Below are 15,655 nucleotides of genomic sequence, written 5' to 3'. Positions count from 1 at the left end.
ATTCATTTGTCTTAGATATTTAATGGATCTAATACTTTGAAGAGTTATTTGCAGTTACACTTGTGATGAACTATGAGCAACATCCATTTCTGTTTATTTCAATTTAACAGGCCAGCAATACTGAGTAACTTTGTCAACTATATAAAGCTACCATATTATGGATGCACTATTCCTGAGAAGACGGCTTGTACTATCTATGGATGGGGACACACCGGAAGTAAGAGAACAATTTAATATCAAATGAGAATGCATGTTCAGAATAAAAATATATCTGTTCGAGTTACATTTTTGACTCTGTGAATGAGTACCAGTGGATACATATAATAATCAAGGTACATAGTAATGGTAATCAATAAACTTACTGGAAATAATATAGTAATAATAAATAAAGGACTCAGACAATACTCAAATTACTGTGCCCATCTAATCAAATTTGTCAGAAACTCAAAACAGATTTTGCTGCCCTTGTTTTGTGAGCGTTGGTTCCAGTTATGGTGGCTGAAAATTTTGGGAGATACTTTCACTCTTTCTAAATCTGTTCTAAACCATGGTGTGATAATTGACAATGATTTAACCATGTGCTTGCAGGCCTCTCAGATAGAAACAACCTACGTTGCTGCATGAGAATGTTAGGAAACCTATGTTTGGTTCCCTTAGAATATCAGCAAAACTATACTTTAAGCATTAATCATCTCTTGGCTCAGTTCCGATCTACTTCTCCAAACCCTGATGAATTGACAGTTATATCTCCCATATGGAATTTGCTTGATAACACACATAAATGACCTTTGGCCTACCCTATAGGGAATAATATGATGCAGGCCTCCACAACACCCCTCACACCCTCGCTACCCAAAGTCATGAAACTCATGTTCTGAACTCTTTCTCCATCACTCTCCCCTCGAACCTTTTAGCTACTGTAGCTAAAAACTTCAAATACAGGCTGATTAAAGAACACACCAAAACATGTATTGCTGATATCTATTAAAAGGCCCCCAAAGGAGAACTGATCTCATCTTCTACACTACCTGACCTGCAAAATGGAATACAATCCTAACAAACTACCTTCATATAACCCAAACCTCCTGCATTCCATATGGCTGCAAACTGACAATTTCTAACTCACTTATGTTCACAGGCAATTCCCCTACAACTATCTACAACAATTGAACAGTTGTGATACAAGCCACTGATGCCAACCTACCTTCCTTTGAATCCATATTCCCTACACTACAGAACACTATCCTCATTCACTCAAATACCTCTCCCTGAGCCAACACAGTGAGAAAAGCTCACGAGTCACACTACAAACTCTAAATCTACCCCCTCCTCCACCACACATAATGTCCTCGCCTCCTACCTTACTGACCCGGGTACCTCTAACTCACTGGACCACACAACTTCTCCTAGTTTGCACTCTAAAGAATATTCAGCCAGGCCCAGCACAGTAACAATACGATGGTGCCCACACTACTTGTCCACTATACCCATCACTAACAGCAAAGTAACAAGTGGCATCTCCAATCGCACTCGTAATGACACACATTCTCTGACTTTGGTTTGCCTCATACTTGAAAATCTGCAGCTAAACCCCCACTCCTACCTCAATGAACCACGTGTCCACGATTAATCCGAATGGGCGAGTAACTCTCATGAAAGCCATCTAGAGAAAGTAATACAAGGTATAAACAAAAACCCAATGAACCTCAATATGTATCCTGAGTCTTCTCAACTCCCACATCTCCCCCTTACTTGCATCACAAAGCTCAGAGGTCAAAAACAATGGGTGCCATGATGTCTACGAGTGAGACGATGGATCTAGCCAAATTATATGACCTGTCACCAAACAGAGACAACAACCCCACCTCTAAGACCCAGGTTGTCACTGGATTTGAGCGAGACCCCATCCCACTGAGAATGGACAGGTTACCAGAAGACCACATCAATATCTTCTTGGCATCCCCCCTCAGAAACACAGTAACAGCAGTAATACCAACTGCATTCTCATAAACTACATATCTGCAACCAATCACCCAACAAAACTGGCGGAAGCCATCCTGAACCACAACACTGATATCACAGAAACATGGCTTAATGAATCTTCCTACCCAATCATTGAAACTTTAGTACACCCTGGATTTTCAATCATCAAGAAAGACAGAAAGGACTGCTGCGGTGGAGGCATTTTCATAGTTCACAAGAACAGCATCTCCATGGCTGAACAGGCATCTTCACCTACAACACATTTGAATATCTCAGCACCACCAATATGATGAAAGAGAACAAAACAACGAATTGTCTACTCATACTTTCCTTTGGTGAACACCTATCATACCTGATGACATACTACTCATTCTCGCACACCAACAACATTAACCTAGGTGACCTCAACCTTCATTGTAATATTTAGAACAATACTCTTATCCAATCCTTAATAAGTCTTTCACTCAGTGCTAACATTATCCATCCTCTCTGTTGACTGGTCAGATCACTACATCATTCTGTTCCACATCAACCAAGTGAAACCACACTCGACCCATACACAGGAAACCCTTCAATGGGTGAGAAACCTAAGGCAAATTCCCCTAGCTGTTCACGAAGAAAGAATGGTGTCACTACTTCCTCCCACATCAGATGACTTACAGCCCACTACAACTCAATGATGACAGCCGTCCTAGACCAAGTAGTCCCTCTGAAACTAAACAGGGTTGAAACACCCCCTTGAGATCCTGGCTTAACAAAGTCCTCAACATTGAAAGAAGGCAACTTAGAGCTGCAGAAAGACTTTGGGAGATAAGTCCATCAACAGCCCACCTTAACCAGCTCAGATGAGAACCCAGGAAATTTAAAAAAAAACACATCATGAAAGAAAAAGCTGCCTTCTTCTGCAACTCACTAGACAATGCCAAAAAAGCGCTTTAGATAGCTTTTCAATATCATCAAACAACAAACCTCCAAGCCAGCCAAAAACACCTTCAGATCTCCAAAGAAGGTGTAAAAAATTTGCTAATTTTTTAAATGAGAAAATTACTAAGATTGAGCTCTCCCTTGATGGCCACACCCAGACAGCCAAAGGAAACTCACCTCCCAGAATGGAGGGAATCAACTCCTCGGTCACACAAGCAACAGGATCTGTACCAGACATCACCAGGTAAAACCAAATCCAAGGGTCCCGCACAACTCCCAGGAGCAGGGAGGTGTTCAACCCACTCTCAGAGGCATGCATCCCTGAACTGATTGCTATGTCCAAGTCCCCCCCCCACCTCACAGACCTCCTTTGAGCCCCCCTGATGTAAAATCTCAATTGCGCCATAATCCCTCTCTGCACTAAGATAATAAACAGCTCCCTGAGGACTAGAGTAAGCCAGACTGCCTCAAACGTGGTCATGTCACACTACTGCTAAAAAAATGTGCGCTGACCTGAATGACCTCAACAACTTCAGACCTGTCTCCAACCTTCCCTTCATAGTCAAATTTCTTAAGAGATGTGTTCTCTTAGAACTCGACCAACGCATCGACTGCAACAATCTCCTGGAGACTCATCGATCGGGCTTCAGAAAAGGATGCAGCATGGAAACAGCTATTCTGAATATAATAGATGACCTACACAAATGCCTGGATGCAGACAGATGTTGCCTGCTCAAACTCCTAGACCTATTGGCAGCCTTCAACATGGTCGACTACAAACTCTTTTGGACTCCCTTCAAGATGGTTCACATAATTTCTACAAAATTGCTCTCAACAAATAAAAATAAATGATTCAACTTCATGTATAGCTGCCATAACCCGGGGTGTCCCCCTAGGCACAGTACTCTCTCATACACTTTTCTATATCTAAGTGGAGCCCCTCACTTTCTTACTCAAATAATGAAAGCACCTCTTTCCACCTCAATGCTGACGACACCCAGCTGCACCTGGAAATATCCTCACTAGAGGAAGTACCCTAGATAAATGCCCCCCTCAGAGAAGTCCAACACTGGTCATCTCACAAACACTTGAAACTCAACCAAGATAAGATAGGAATCCTTCTCATATCCAACAATGGACAGACCTCACACAGATCGAAGAGGGGCTACATTCCATTGATGTTATAATTGCAATCTAACCCTTGCTGACTCTGCCAAATCTCTGGGAATCACACTTGAGCCATGATTCAAAATGAGCTAATATATAAAGAATATTGCGAAAAGCGCCTTCTACAACCTAACATTTCTGAACAAATTCAAACCCTTCCTTTCTCCGAATGATCTTAAATCTGCCATGCAAGCTCTGGTTCTGTCCAGACTGGACTATGGGAATGCCATCATCGCAGGCACTGCAAAATCCCACTTAGCACCCCTAAGAACCACTCTAAATGCAGCCACCAGGATGGTCACTGGAATCAAAATATATGATCACATCTCCCCCTCCCTGAAAGATTTAAATTGGCTCCCAATTGTAGCTCATTGCACCTTCAGAACTGCATGTCTCACTCACAAAGTCCTTCACACTGGTGTACCAGCCTACCTTGCGTTCAAACTCAAAAGGCAGGTCAGACGCACCAACTACTGCCTCTTATTATGGTGACAAATCCCTTTTTAGAGCCAGGACACCCTTATTGAATATCAGTGAGATGAATACATGTAATAATAACAATAATAGCAAGAAGAAGTACAATGATAATCAGTAATAAAACCAGTAAAGTATGACATATAATTGTCCTTTTACTCAGGCTCCAGAAGCTGGATTATATGCTTTAGGTCATAATCCACCTGGAATATTTGGAGAATTTCCACCTGGTGTTGCTAAATTACTGACAATTTCAATATTGAGTTTTGAGTTTTTCAGACCTTTTGTCCCTAAACTCCGAAAGACAGACCGACATGTGTTAGTCAGTTGGATTGAAATATTGTGTTTATGATGGCAATCATATTTTTTCTGAATTGTAAGTAACCATCTCCTGCAGAAATCACAAGCACAAGCCTTCTAGTTCACCTCTGGAGTCTACTTGCTTATATACTAATTCCATGTGTTCTATGAAGTTTGGGGGAAGACCAAAGTATCATTCACTGTGACAGTCTAAGTGTACCATAAAAACTTCTTTTCAAGCTCAATCAGTATTTTGTAAGTAGAGCAAGAGCATTGAAAATTTGGTATCATTGACCTCTATGTTTATTTGGAGACGGAAGCTAATTATTATGCTCAGGCTCTTTATATTCAAAGTTGATACTTTGCTGTCCCTAAGGAAAACTAACATAAAACTGTTAAAAGCAATAATCTAGAGGAGCACATTCCAAAAACCTCAAACAATTCAAATGCCACTGTTCTTGTTTGTCGCCTATAATTAAGAAAAAATGTCATTCAACAGTTTCATAAATTGCCATCCACTCTCCCTAACTATCAATATAAATACTATGATGTACTAAGCAATAGGTTGCTGAAAATTCATATTGTAAGACTGCACCATATTGACCCTAATTAAAGTTTTTGGAGTGTGGTTTCAGTCTCTTTATTTGACACCAACCCTTAATGATGGGAGTTATGCAACACATCACTAATAAATTGATTGATTAGAGGGTTTGGGGCAGTATCACAGCATGTCCCGTAGGTGCAACGGGTGTTTGCTCCTGCTTTGCATGCCCCGGGGCTCATTGGTATTACAGAAGGGGTTGCAGATGCTTGTCCGTCCCTTTCAGTAATTCCTAAAGTGCCAGTGCTACCTTCTAGGGGTGTTCACTCATTTGCATAGGGGTGTGTCTAATGAAAATAAGAGAATTCCTTCGCCTCTGTGCCCTCGCCATATTACAACCGCGGGTGAAAAGACAAAGAAGGTCTCAGGGGCGCACTCACTGTGTGGTACCTTGTAGGTGGCGCACTTTTAGTGCTCCCCTCTGAGATCATCCCTCTGGAGGGAGGAAAGGGGGTCCTGTGACTGTACCCACCTGCAAGGAGATCTTTAATCCCCTTCAAAAGTGCAGGTGGGTTGCCGCCTGCACTGTGAAAACACACAGCGGCACATGAACGTACTGCCCCAGGGCAGCACGAGTTCACGGCTGCCCTGGGGCAGTACATACATTCATAGTAATAGGGTGCATTTTCACAGGTTGCACCCAGCACACCTTTTAAAAGGTGCAACCGGCGCAAACAATGAAAATGCATAATACGACCCTGTACAGCACTCAGTCACTAAAATAGTGTCCATGCACAAGACAAAAAATCTGCTGGTAATGTTAAAGTGAGAAAAACTGTTTATATTCCTTTATGGAGTTTTGTGTGATTAAAACCCTGAGCAACTGGTACCATGCAGAAACATTGTAGTCTTGATGGTGAACCCACTTAATAGGAGAAACGTTTAATATCACCTGTGTGGTGGAAAACAGTGTTGACAGAAAAGTAAGATGTAAATCGCCTGTAAAGATACTGGGAACTAAGTTCAATAGTTGCCTGGAATATGCTAATATTCTTAAATTGATTCCTTTTAGTAACTATTAACCAATGGGATTTGTATACAGTGAGCAGAGATTCTCTCATTAGTATAGGCCAAGTAAAAAAATAGAGCATCCATGTTCTGTATGACATGGTGTCAATTCATCAGTATTGAGGAAGGCCCAAACCAAGGATGTTTTCATATTCTAGACATTAAAAAATCATGGCAACCTGCAGAGTCAAGGAACAGCAGAATGTTGTCAGGGTTTTGATGGAAGAAACCAAATGAACACACTGTGTTCTTTTCAGATCAAAAAACGGGCTGCATCAAAAACATAAAGACCATGGTTCAGGCTGTCTCGACTGAAACAAGTAGAGATTCAACCGGTTTTTGCCACAATGCCATTGTCCAAACTGATCGAGAAATGATAAATACCAGAACCTCAATTTTTAGTTAAGCTTCCGTTTGCTGGAAGCAACTCAACTGGCACCGGAGTCCAAGCAGGGCTGAAAGTCACTTGCATCATTTACATCCAAAAAAGAGTTACAGGGTGATTCAGCATTTGATGGAATGGGCACTCCCTTGGAAAGGCTCATTTGCCAACATACTCCTCTAACAGCCTGACAGACTACTGGCCTTTAAAGGTTAGTCAGTTGAGTGTCCGCTCAATTTAAAGTTGCATAGTGAGGAGAACGGCCATTATTTTTATGTCTATCGCTGTCTGGTAAAATGTGATGGTGAGAGTCAGTAAAATGAAAAAACTATCTGCTCACCATGAGAGAAAACTCTCATGGTTTGTGGTTCATTAGTTTTACGTTTTTCAAAAACTTTGGAAGTTTGTTTTTGAAAAAAGTAAAAATATGTAAATGGAGGAGGGATGGTCATCCTGTTTGACAGAACTGTCCTTCAAACTTTAAAAACATTGACAGGAACTGCTGTGACGGTAGTTCCTGCCAATGTTAAGAGATGTCTATGGTGCTGGAAGACATCTGTAGAATTGGGGGGGTGGCAATTGTCCATCAGGCCAATGGAGTGATATTCTCTATCACCATGACAGACAAACTGTCCACCAAACTCCAATCAGGCTGTTTGTTTTTACAAGAAATATGTAAATATAACCATGTGGCTACTTTGTGGTCCTGTGGAAGCACTGGTATGGACCAACTTACCAGTTCTGATTGGAATAAACAGACAGGTTATCCACGTATCTCTATAACCCTTTCACCATAAGTGCAGACACAATAAATCCACACTGATATTATGAAATACTTTATTGTAAGATAAAACTTATCCAAAATGAATTAAATAAAATAATTGCAGCAATCAGTGAGATCCTCTGCACAGAGGGTAAATATTAGGTGAACAGGCAGCACATTACATGTGTTGCATTTTTTAAGAATCCCTACATACCTAATACTTAGTCATCAAAGTTCTTTCAATAATGATTGTTTACATATTTTGGCAGAATCAACACAAATTTGCACCCGAACTTCATATCTTCTTCCAGTTTCTTGGTCTCTTGGCAACCCTCGGCTAATTTATGTCTCCATGGGAAAAGACTTAATGAGATAAAGAGCACAGGTAGCCTGGAGTGACTATGTTATGAAAGAGCCATGGTGCTCTGCTCTCTCATATGCTATTGATGATCCACTTTTTCTCATAGGGAGGCTGGGGAACAGCAATTGTATACTATCTAAGCTGCTTATTTTGAGAGAACTAAACCTTGTGATTATGATTAATGGTGAGAGAAATAGCGTGAGAATGTTCTTGCATGTTCATGTAAAAACCTAAAGTCAACATCTCTTAACCAACATGTAGTCAATGAATATATAAATATATGAACTAGAACCATATTTTTAAAACACCTGATAAATATACTGTACAATTGAGCAAAGAGATTAAATATGGGGGCTATAAAAGATATATAACACAAAATATATTGCAGAAGCAGTTGAGCGTCATCAACATTGGGATTTATTCAGAGGCCACATGTCCCGATAAGGGTAGGTAGTGGTGCCACATAAAGAAGGAAGAGTGTAGGGATAAGGGAGGACTCATGAGACACTCCAGAAGACAGTGGTCTAAAAGCTGAGTGAACAAATGGAAAAATAAACTGTTCGGAATGCTCCTGTGAAAAAGGAAATTGGGCTTTGAAAGTATTTTCTTCCTTGAAAAATGTGGATTAGCATTGAGTTGTTCACAGTGTCAAAAGCTGGCAACAGATCCAGAAGGAATAGGCAATGAAAATGCCTCCAGCGATTACTTGTCTGATCTCATCATAAATGTTATTTCCTGTATAAAGGAAGAGGGGCTGAAAGATTGTAGCAACAGAAAAGAACACATAGCCAATTACCTGTTCTACATTCTAATGATCAGCAGGACATGGATTGATTATAAAACACAATTTCTACTCCAAAAGACTTCTGGGAGCTTTAAAATGATTAATGAATTAACAGACAAAACTCCATATGACGTCTCAATCACAACCTCCATAGCTTTCGAAGATCTATGCAAAACCCTGTGGCACTCTTATCTGTATACAATATATAGTTTCAGTAACTCCATTGCCTTGTAGCACTCTAATTCTCCATACTTTCCTCTTTACTGCCACACCATGGCAACAGTTTGATCTGCTCACTCCCCCTAAAGAGTATGAGGCTCTCCTGCAAATCATGATCCCCAGCAGATCCCTTCCCAATTAAAAACTTTCACCAGCTCAATCACAACCCTGACTAACGTCTTTCTATCAAATGGCATCAAAGATGACCAACTCAAGGAAGGGTTGCGGAAGGCCCCTGTTAGAAAAAGCTAGTTAGATTCTAGCTTCTCAATAAAATGCTTCCACAAGCGGGGAAAGTTCTAAAACATTGGCAGTACAACCATGCAGCCTCATAGAGATGAACAGCATTCTGAACTATGGTCGGCTTGGTTGCAGACCGGGTTGTGGAAATGAGCTAATTCTGATTTGATAAAAGCTGCACATGTCGACAGTGTTAGCCTGCTGGTGTTATATGACCTATCAGCAGTGTTTGACACTGTGGACCATGTCATACGTCTTGAGAGAATGACAGATATTGGCTTTTCATGATTCGTTCTGTACTGGTTTAGCACTTCTCTTAGCAGCTTCTCTCTCCGAACCAATCAACATCAATTGAAGAGTTCTACAATGCTCTTCCTTATCACCCAATCATTTCAATGTTTAAGTGCAACTACTAGACTCTTAGATCCACTTTTAAGGGTTACAATTTTATATCTATTGCAATGACCCCAACAATTCAATATAAAAACGAAGATGTTGTCCCCTTTGCATACCATGCTAAATAATGCAGCCCAGGGAAAAAAAAGAGTATGGTGTGGAATTTGGATGTGTATACATATACATTTAAATCTGTTTTGAATATGGAATAATGTATGAAATTATTTACATTCTGCTTCAGCAAATAACTATGATGGACTGCTCCGAGAGGCACACTTGCAGATAGTAGGGACTGAGAAGTGTAATGAAGAACTTAAAGGGAAGATTACTGTGAATGAATCCGAAATATGTGCAAAGAGCATCAATGCCAATACTGGACCATGTGAGGTAAAAATAGCATTTATTATTGTGTATTTTTCCTCTACTATTTAATTTAAAGTGTTCTACTTCTGTTGGAGCCAAAAACTAAAACAAAACAAAAAATATGTAATAGTTTAAATAATGTTTTCAAATAATGGTACACTTTGCCCGATGGTTCATGTTGATGTGAAATACTTGCACAGCTGTTAATGTTCGCTGTCCACTATAGCAGGGCTATTACAAGGACCCATGTAGACATGTCCTTGCTGAGTTCCCGCTATGGCAGGGTCTCCCTCAGGCCAAAATCCATTTATATAGCCACAAAACATTTTAATAATTACTTCACTTAAGCAATGATGGAAGGTGCTCCAAGTGATAGTTGAAATCAAGATGTGATTAGGGGAATTTGCTTGATATCCACAACAAATAATGACGACCACCCCCCATTCAGGTTAGGAAATCAAAGATGGCCGCCTGAAAAAAGCAAGTCCTTGAACTGACATGGCCGACCTGCTGTGAGAGCATCCAAACCAAAGAGGTGAGCATCCTGGACCTGCCTGCCAGGACTGTAAGAGCAAGGATCTCCCATCTGGAAGTTGGACTGAAGGTGGAGGTCATGGGTATGCGATTGGCCTGGAAATGTTGTGGAGACTGAACAACAGAGAATGGAAGTTGGCCTGCTCCATCCCTGAACCCACACCAGCCTGAATAAAAGGTGATTAATAAGTGTGGAACTTAGACAGACAGCAGCGGGGTCCATAAAAACAGAAGAAAAACCCTATAATAACAGAAAGAAGGAATAAAATGGTCTATAGGGAGGAATCAGTGCATACATGTTCACTCAACCAATATCTAAATATAATACTACATAAAAATGCACAACAAATGGAGAATATGAATGAGATGTGAAAAGTGAGTAGAACCCCTGTGAAATGATCAGTATTGGAACATCACTGACAAAAACTGCACTATTGCAACCTGGTTTAGAGTGCTTATTTAAGTCATTGACTATTGAAACATCAAAGATAAGGTAAAAGGGGAAACATTTCGATGGCATATGGCCCAGCGAAAGGCCTCAACATCAAGGAATTATTACAGCCTTGAAATTGCAAGTGAGAGCTGTCTTCTCCACTAAATTGACAGCAACAATGATGGAAAACACATCTGACCCATCCCATCTTTAGATCTATCAAAGTAGAATTTCAAATATTAATGACTAAATTCAAAAGGGAAATGACTTAACTCAGGCGAGAATTCACCAAATCTCTGGAGGACTCACTATTCACTCCAAGAAGTAGATGACAGGATAGGCCAACAGGAGGTGACTGCAGCAAAAAGTTCACACAAATGGGACAAATCAGAAATAAACTAGTGTAGAACTACCAACCATGAGAACGTGGATTGTTAGTTGGGGTAAATGGTAGTTCACATCAGTAATACTGTCTTGTTAGGTCCTGTAAATATTTTAGTAATTTAAACCTGAGTTCAACCCCTGGTAGATATGGGACAGAGCAACTGTAACTTAAGAACATGGGTAAAGCATTTAGAAGTACTAAAATAATTTCAAAAGTTGAAAACATAACACAATAAAAACTGACTCACATTTTCAGGTGCCATGATTTGATATGCTGCTAGATGATAGGGGTGAATTGATTTTACATACCTCCACATTCCTGAGACTGACAAGAGTGAAAAGAGCAGACATTTAAACAGAAATAATACAGCTAAAATCGGAACGCAGAGCATTTGTCTCAAGGAACACATATAGGGGCAGATTTATGTGGGACTTGCGCCCCTTTTACGCCACCGTTGCGTCACTTTTGTGACGCAGCGGCGGCGTAAACCCTGCACCACGTTGCGCCCGATTTACATCGTGACACATCTATGGAAATGCGTCACGGTGTAAAGCCCTGCGCCACGTGAAACCTGCGTCTATAAGATTTCACTGAGTCACTTTCCCAATGCTGATGCGTCAAAACCCTGCGCCTGCTTGAAGCAGGCGTAAGGCTTGACGCACCATGTTAGGGATAGGGTAGGTTGGAACAGTGCTGGAGTTGCGTCGCGCTTGCGACACAACTTCAGCACTGCGCCAACCTTACGCCGGCATATACGTCACTCATCTGCTTGTCCTTGCGCCACGATGCACCGCATTGTAAATGCGGCGCATCTGCGGTGGCGCAGGGGTAAACTTGCGTGACGCATCTTCCCTGGCGCATCCATGCTGATTTGCAGGGATGCGCCAGGGAACATAAGTCTGCCACAAAGAGTGTTTTGTCGAATGCACAGACCAGGGAATAATGGAAGCTTTTCTCTAAAACTACACACATATTTATACTTCCGAATTTTATGACCCTAAACTTCCACAACCACTATCTAGAGGGAATAAGGTTTCCTATTATACCCCTGAAAGAATTTGAGAGATTGAAAGAGATGATTGCAGGAATGGAGTTTAGAATAGTAATAAATTGCTCCTAAATAATACAGCCCTAGGACCCGTCAGGTTCGCAGACTCATTTTCCAAGTCTCTTATTGATATCTTATAAAAACTGCTAATTAAGGTGTTTAAGTTTTTCATGGAAACCTGACTTGTGACACGCATCGGATCATCTTCTTTTTACTTTTTAAAATCAGCTTTGTTTTTTACCTTCTCGCCCTGGTTTGCCAGCTACTGGCTTGCGGTACTTTGCACCGGCTCCCTGGATCTGGCTACCAAGGGAGGGGCACCTGAACACAGCACCTGGGAGCAAGTGCTGTTGCCTACAAAAGACGATAACGCCTCCCGCAGCGCGGGACGTGCATCAGATCAACTTCTTTTTACTTTTTAAAATCAGCTTTGTTTTTTAACTTCTCGCCCTGGTTTGCCAGCTACGTGCTTGCGGTACTTTGCACCAGCTCCCTGGATCTGGCTACCGAGGGAGGGGCACCTGAACGCAGCACCTGGGAGCGAGTGCTGCTTCCTACAAAAGACGATAATGCCTCCTGCAGTGCTGGATGGGTATCGGATCAACTTCTTTTTACTTTTTAAAATCAGCTTTGTTTTTTACCTTCTCACCCTGGTTTGCCAGATACCTGCTTGCGGCACTTTGCACCGGCTCCCTGGATTTGGCTACAGAGGGAGGGGTACCTGAACGCCGCACCTGGGAGCGAGTACTGCTGCCTACAAAAGACAATACCGTCTCCCGCAGTGCGGGACATGCATCGGATCAACTTCTTTTTACTTGTTAAAATCAGCCGTGTTTTTTACCTTCTCGCCCTGGTTTGCCAGGCTATCTGCTTGCGGTACTTTGCACCGGTTCCCTGGATCTGGCTACCGAGGGAGGGGCACATGAACGCAGCATCTGGGAGTGAGTGCTGCTACCTACAAAAGACGATAACGCCTCCCGCAGTGCGGGGCGGGCATCGGAACCAACTTCTTTTTACTTTTTAAAATTAGCTTTGTTTTTTACCTTCTTGCCCTGGTTTGCCAGCTACCTGCGTGCGGTACTTTGCACCGGCTCCCTGGATATGGCTACCGAGGGAGTAGCACCTGAACGCAGCACCTGGGAGCAAGTGCTGCTGCCTACAAAAGACGAAAACGCCTCCCGCAGCACGGGACGCTCGCGGGGCGTGCCCAGGCTCGGCCTGGGCCAAGATGGGGCCAAGACGGGCCCGTCTTATCCCGTCCTAGACCGACTGAGGCTGGGCTGGGCCACCTTATTGACTTCTACCCAGTGGACTCTACAACCGGAGTCCTGATTATCACTTGCTGTTAGTCCAGTGGGCTTCCACCCTGCCTAAACAAACTCCAAAAGCTTTGAGGGCCTGGGGAAAACTTGTGCAGCTATCGTACTACTGTACGATTACCTTTGAACTTTATTGACACGTATGTACTCTGTGACTTATAAACTCACCTCCTATTTCGTGTGGCTGAAGAGGAGTTATTTTGATCTGCATTATATTTCATACATTGTTGTAAGCATATTTCTTGCCACCAAATAACTCGAGGACACAGGCCATACTGAAGCAGGGGCACATGCAGAGCAGGCTGGGCTGAGGGGGGAAGGAGAAATGGGAAAAAGAAAAGCTGAACACACATCCAGGGTGGGAGGGGGGGCTTTGGAACTTGCTCATGAGATATCTATCTGGGGATATTGGGACAATTGAGAAACAAATACAAACAGTTGAAGTAACATTAAACCAGGGCACCAGGACATGTGAGGAATTCACGGGGGTTATTACCTCCGACAATACGAATCGTTGCCTTTCAAAAGCAGGACATATTCCCACCAAAGTGAAGGTAAACAGGTGCATGCAGGATTTGTCCGATCCTATAAACATATCTGACCTGGGACGCAAGATCGAACCTCCCCCAAAGCATCCAAGGAACCCAGATCCAACAGCAGTGGCCCTGGATCTAGATACATCCCCAATTATCCTTAAAATAGCAGGTAAAAAAAGTAATAACAGATTAAAATCTGCCAAGGGGGGTTCAGGGACCCTAGCTTCCACTGCCTGTAGAAATAATCATAAGGAGGACTATGAAAACATTCACCTCAGACTGGAAAATGAAAAAAAAATAGTTACAGAAACCCTGGAGAAACTGTTGATAAGGGTATCAGCTATCAAGGTTTTACTAAGTAACAGCCATGGTGCATGTCCCAAGAACCCCCGACTAATACTGTACAACCCCCAGCAGGAACGGTAAAGACTGTACCACCCGCCCTGCCTGAAAATACCCTGGGCCTATTTAAAACACTGGTCGGTAATAAATGTGATACTACCCTAAACCATATTGGTGTAACAACCGAAGCCAGATCAAGTCCATACATGACTATCCCTACGGCAGCGTGCATAGACAAGGAAGGGACTAGACTGAACCTGCCCCTGGAGGCCACCCCCAACACTATCATCCTAGCAAATGTCCCACACCCATCACCCCATGGAGTTAAAACCTGGGAGGCATTGCATAACGAGGCCCCCTGTTGGCTAGGCACTAAAACCGGCCTAACAGATGCCCTGTTCAGAGTATTCAAGATGGCCAGAAGAGTAGGTTGGGTGGGAAAAAGGGACAAAACACTTCCTGGAGATTGTATAGTCCTTACTTTTAGATCGCCTAAATGGATTTTTGAGATTCTCTCCAGACTTGGCAACAATTTCGTGACCAATAGAGAAATAAATGTACTGCCTCTGCTATTTTTATCCCCCACAAACCAAATGCATCATCATTTACCTCATCACACTATTTTTGCATACCGACCCAGAACAGATTTGATATACTTCCATCTTTAGATAATGTCGATTGACTCACTCCTGCGGATACCCCAGTAGACCCAAACTTGGTGAACATAAAACACCCTACTGCAAATAAATCGATATTTACTGACTCTGATGATCTGCATTATATCAAGTCTAACATCACTAACGACAATCATATGCTTCCCGTCAGTCAAAATCAAATGTCTCAACCAGTAGACTCTATAGTCGACAGTGCCACTATAGAGCTAGGTAACAACGAGAAGAGTGAGGAGAGTAATGAAAAGATAATATTATGTACATCTTCTCTAAATTTACCGAACTCTTCCAACCTTCACGATGTTGATTTAAAACTTAATGACACCAACACCCGCCCACCCTAGGGCATGCCCTAGTAAAATACTATTCTGGAACGTGGCGGGCCTAATCACCAAACTTAACAATACTACCTGGTTAGAATT

General features: G+C 42.1%; 1 protein-coding gene across 4 annotated transcripts in view; it reads left to right on the top strand.

The window, feature by feature from the left end:
- Window positions 1–15,655, top strand: part of HGF (hepatocyte growth factor) — a 475,310-nt gene that overhangs the window by 423,092 nt on the left and 36,563 nt on the right. For all 4 annotated transcript variants that reach the window (XM_085652885.1, XM_085652884.1, XM_085652887.1 and 1 more), the window contains 2 exons: window positions 111–217; window positions 9,844–9,989. In XM_085652885.1, the coding sequence (XP_085509011.1) occupies window positions 111–217; window positions 9,844–9,989 (253 nt within the window). The remainder of the gene's footprint in view (window positions 1–110; window positions 218–9,843; window positions 9,990–15,655) is intronic.

This window comes from Triturus cristatus, chromosome 4_1 (genome assembly GCF_964204655.1).
Source record: "Triturus cristatus chromosome 4_1, aTriCri1.1, whole genome shotgun sequence".
Lineage (NCBI taxonomy): Eukaryota > Metazoa > Chordata > Amphibia > Caudata > Salamandridae > Triturus > Triturus cristatus.
Note: the sequence above shows the minus strand (reverse complement) of the source record. Positions and strands in the feature narration are given on the sequence as shown.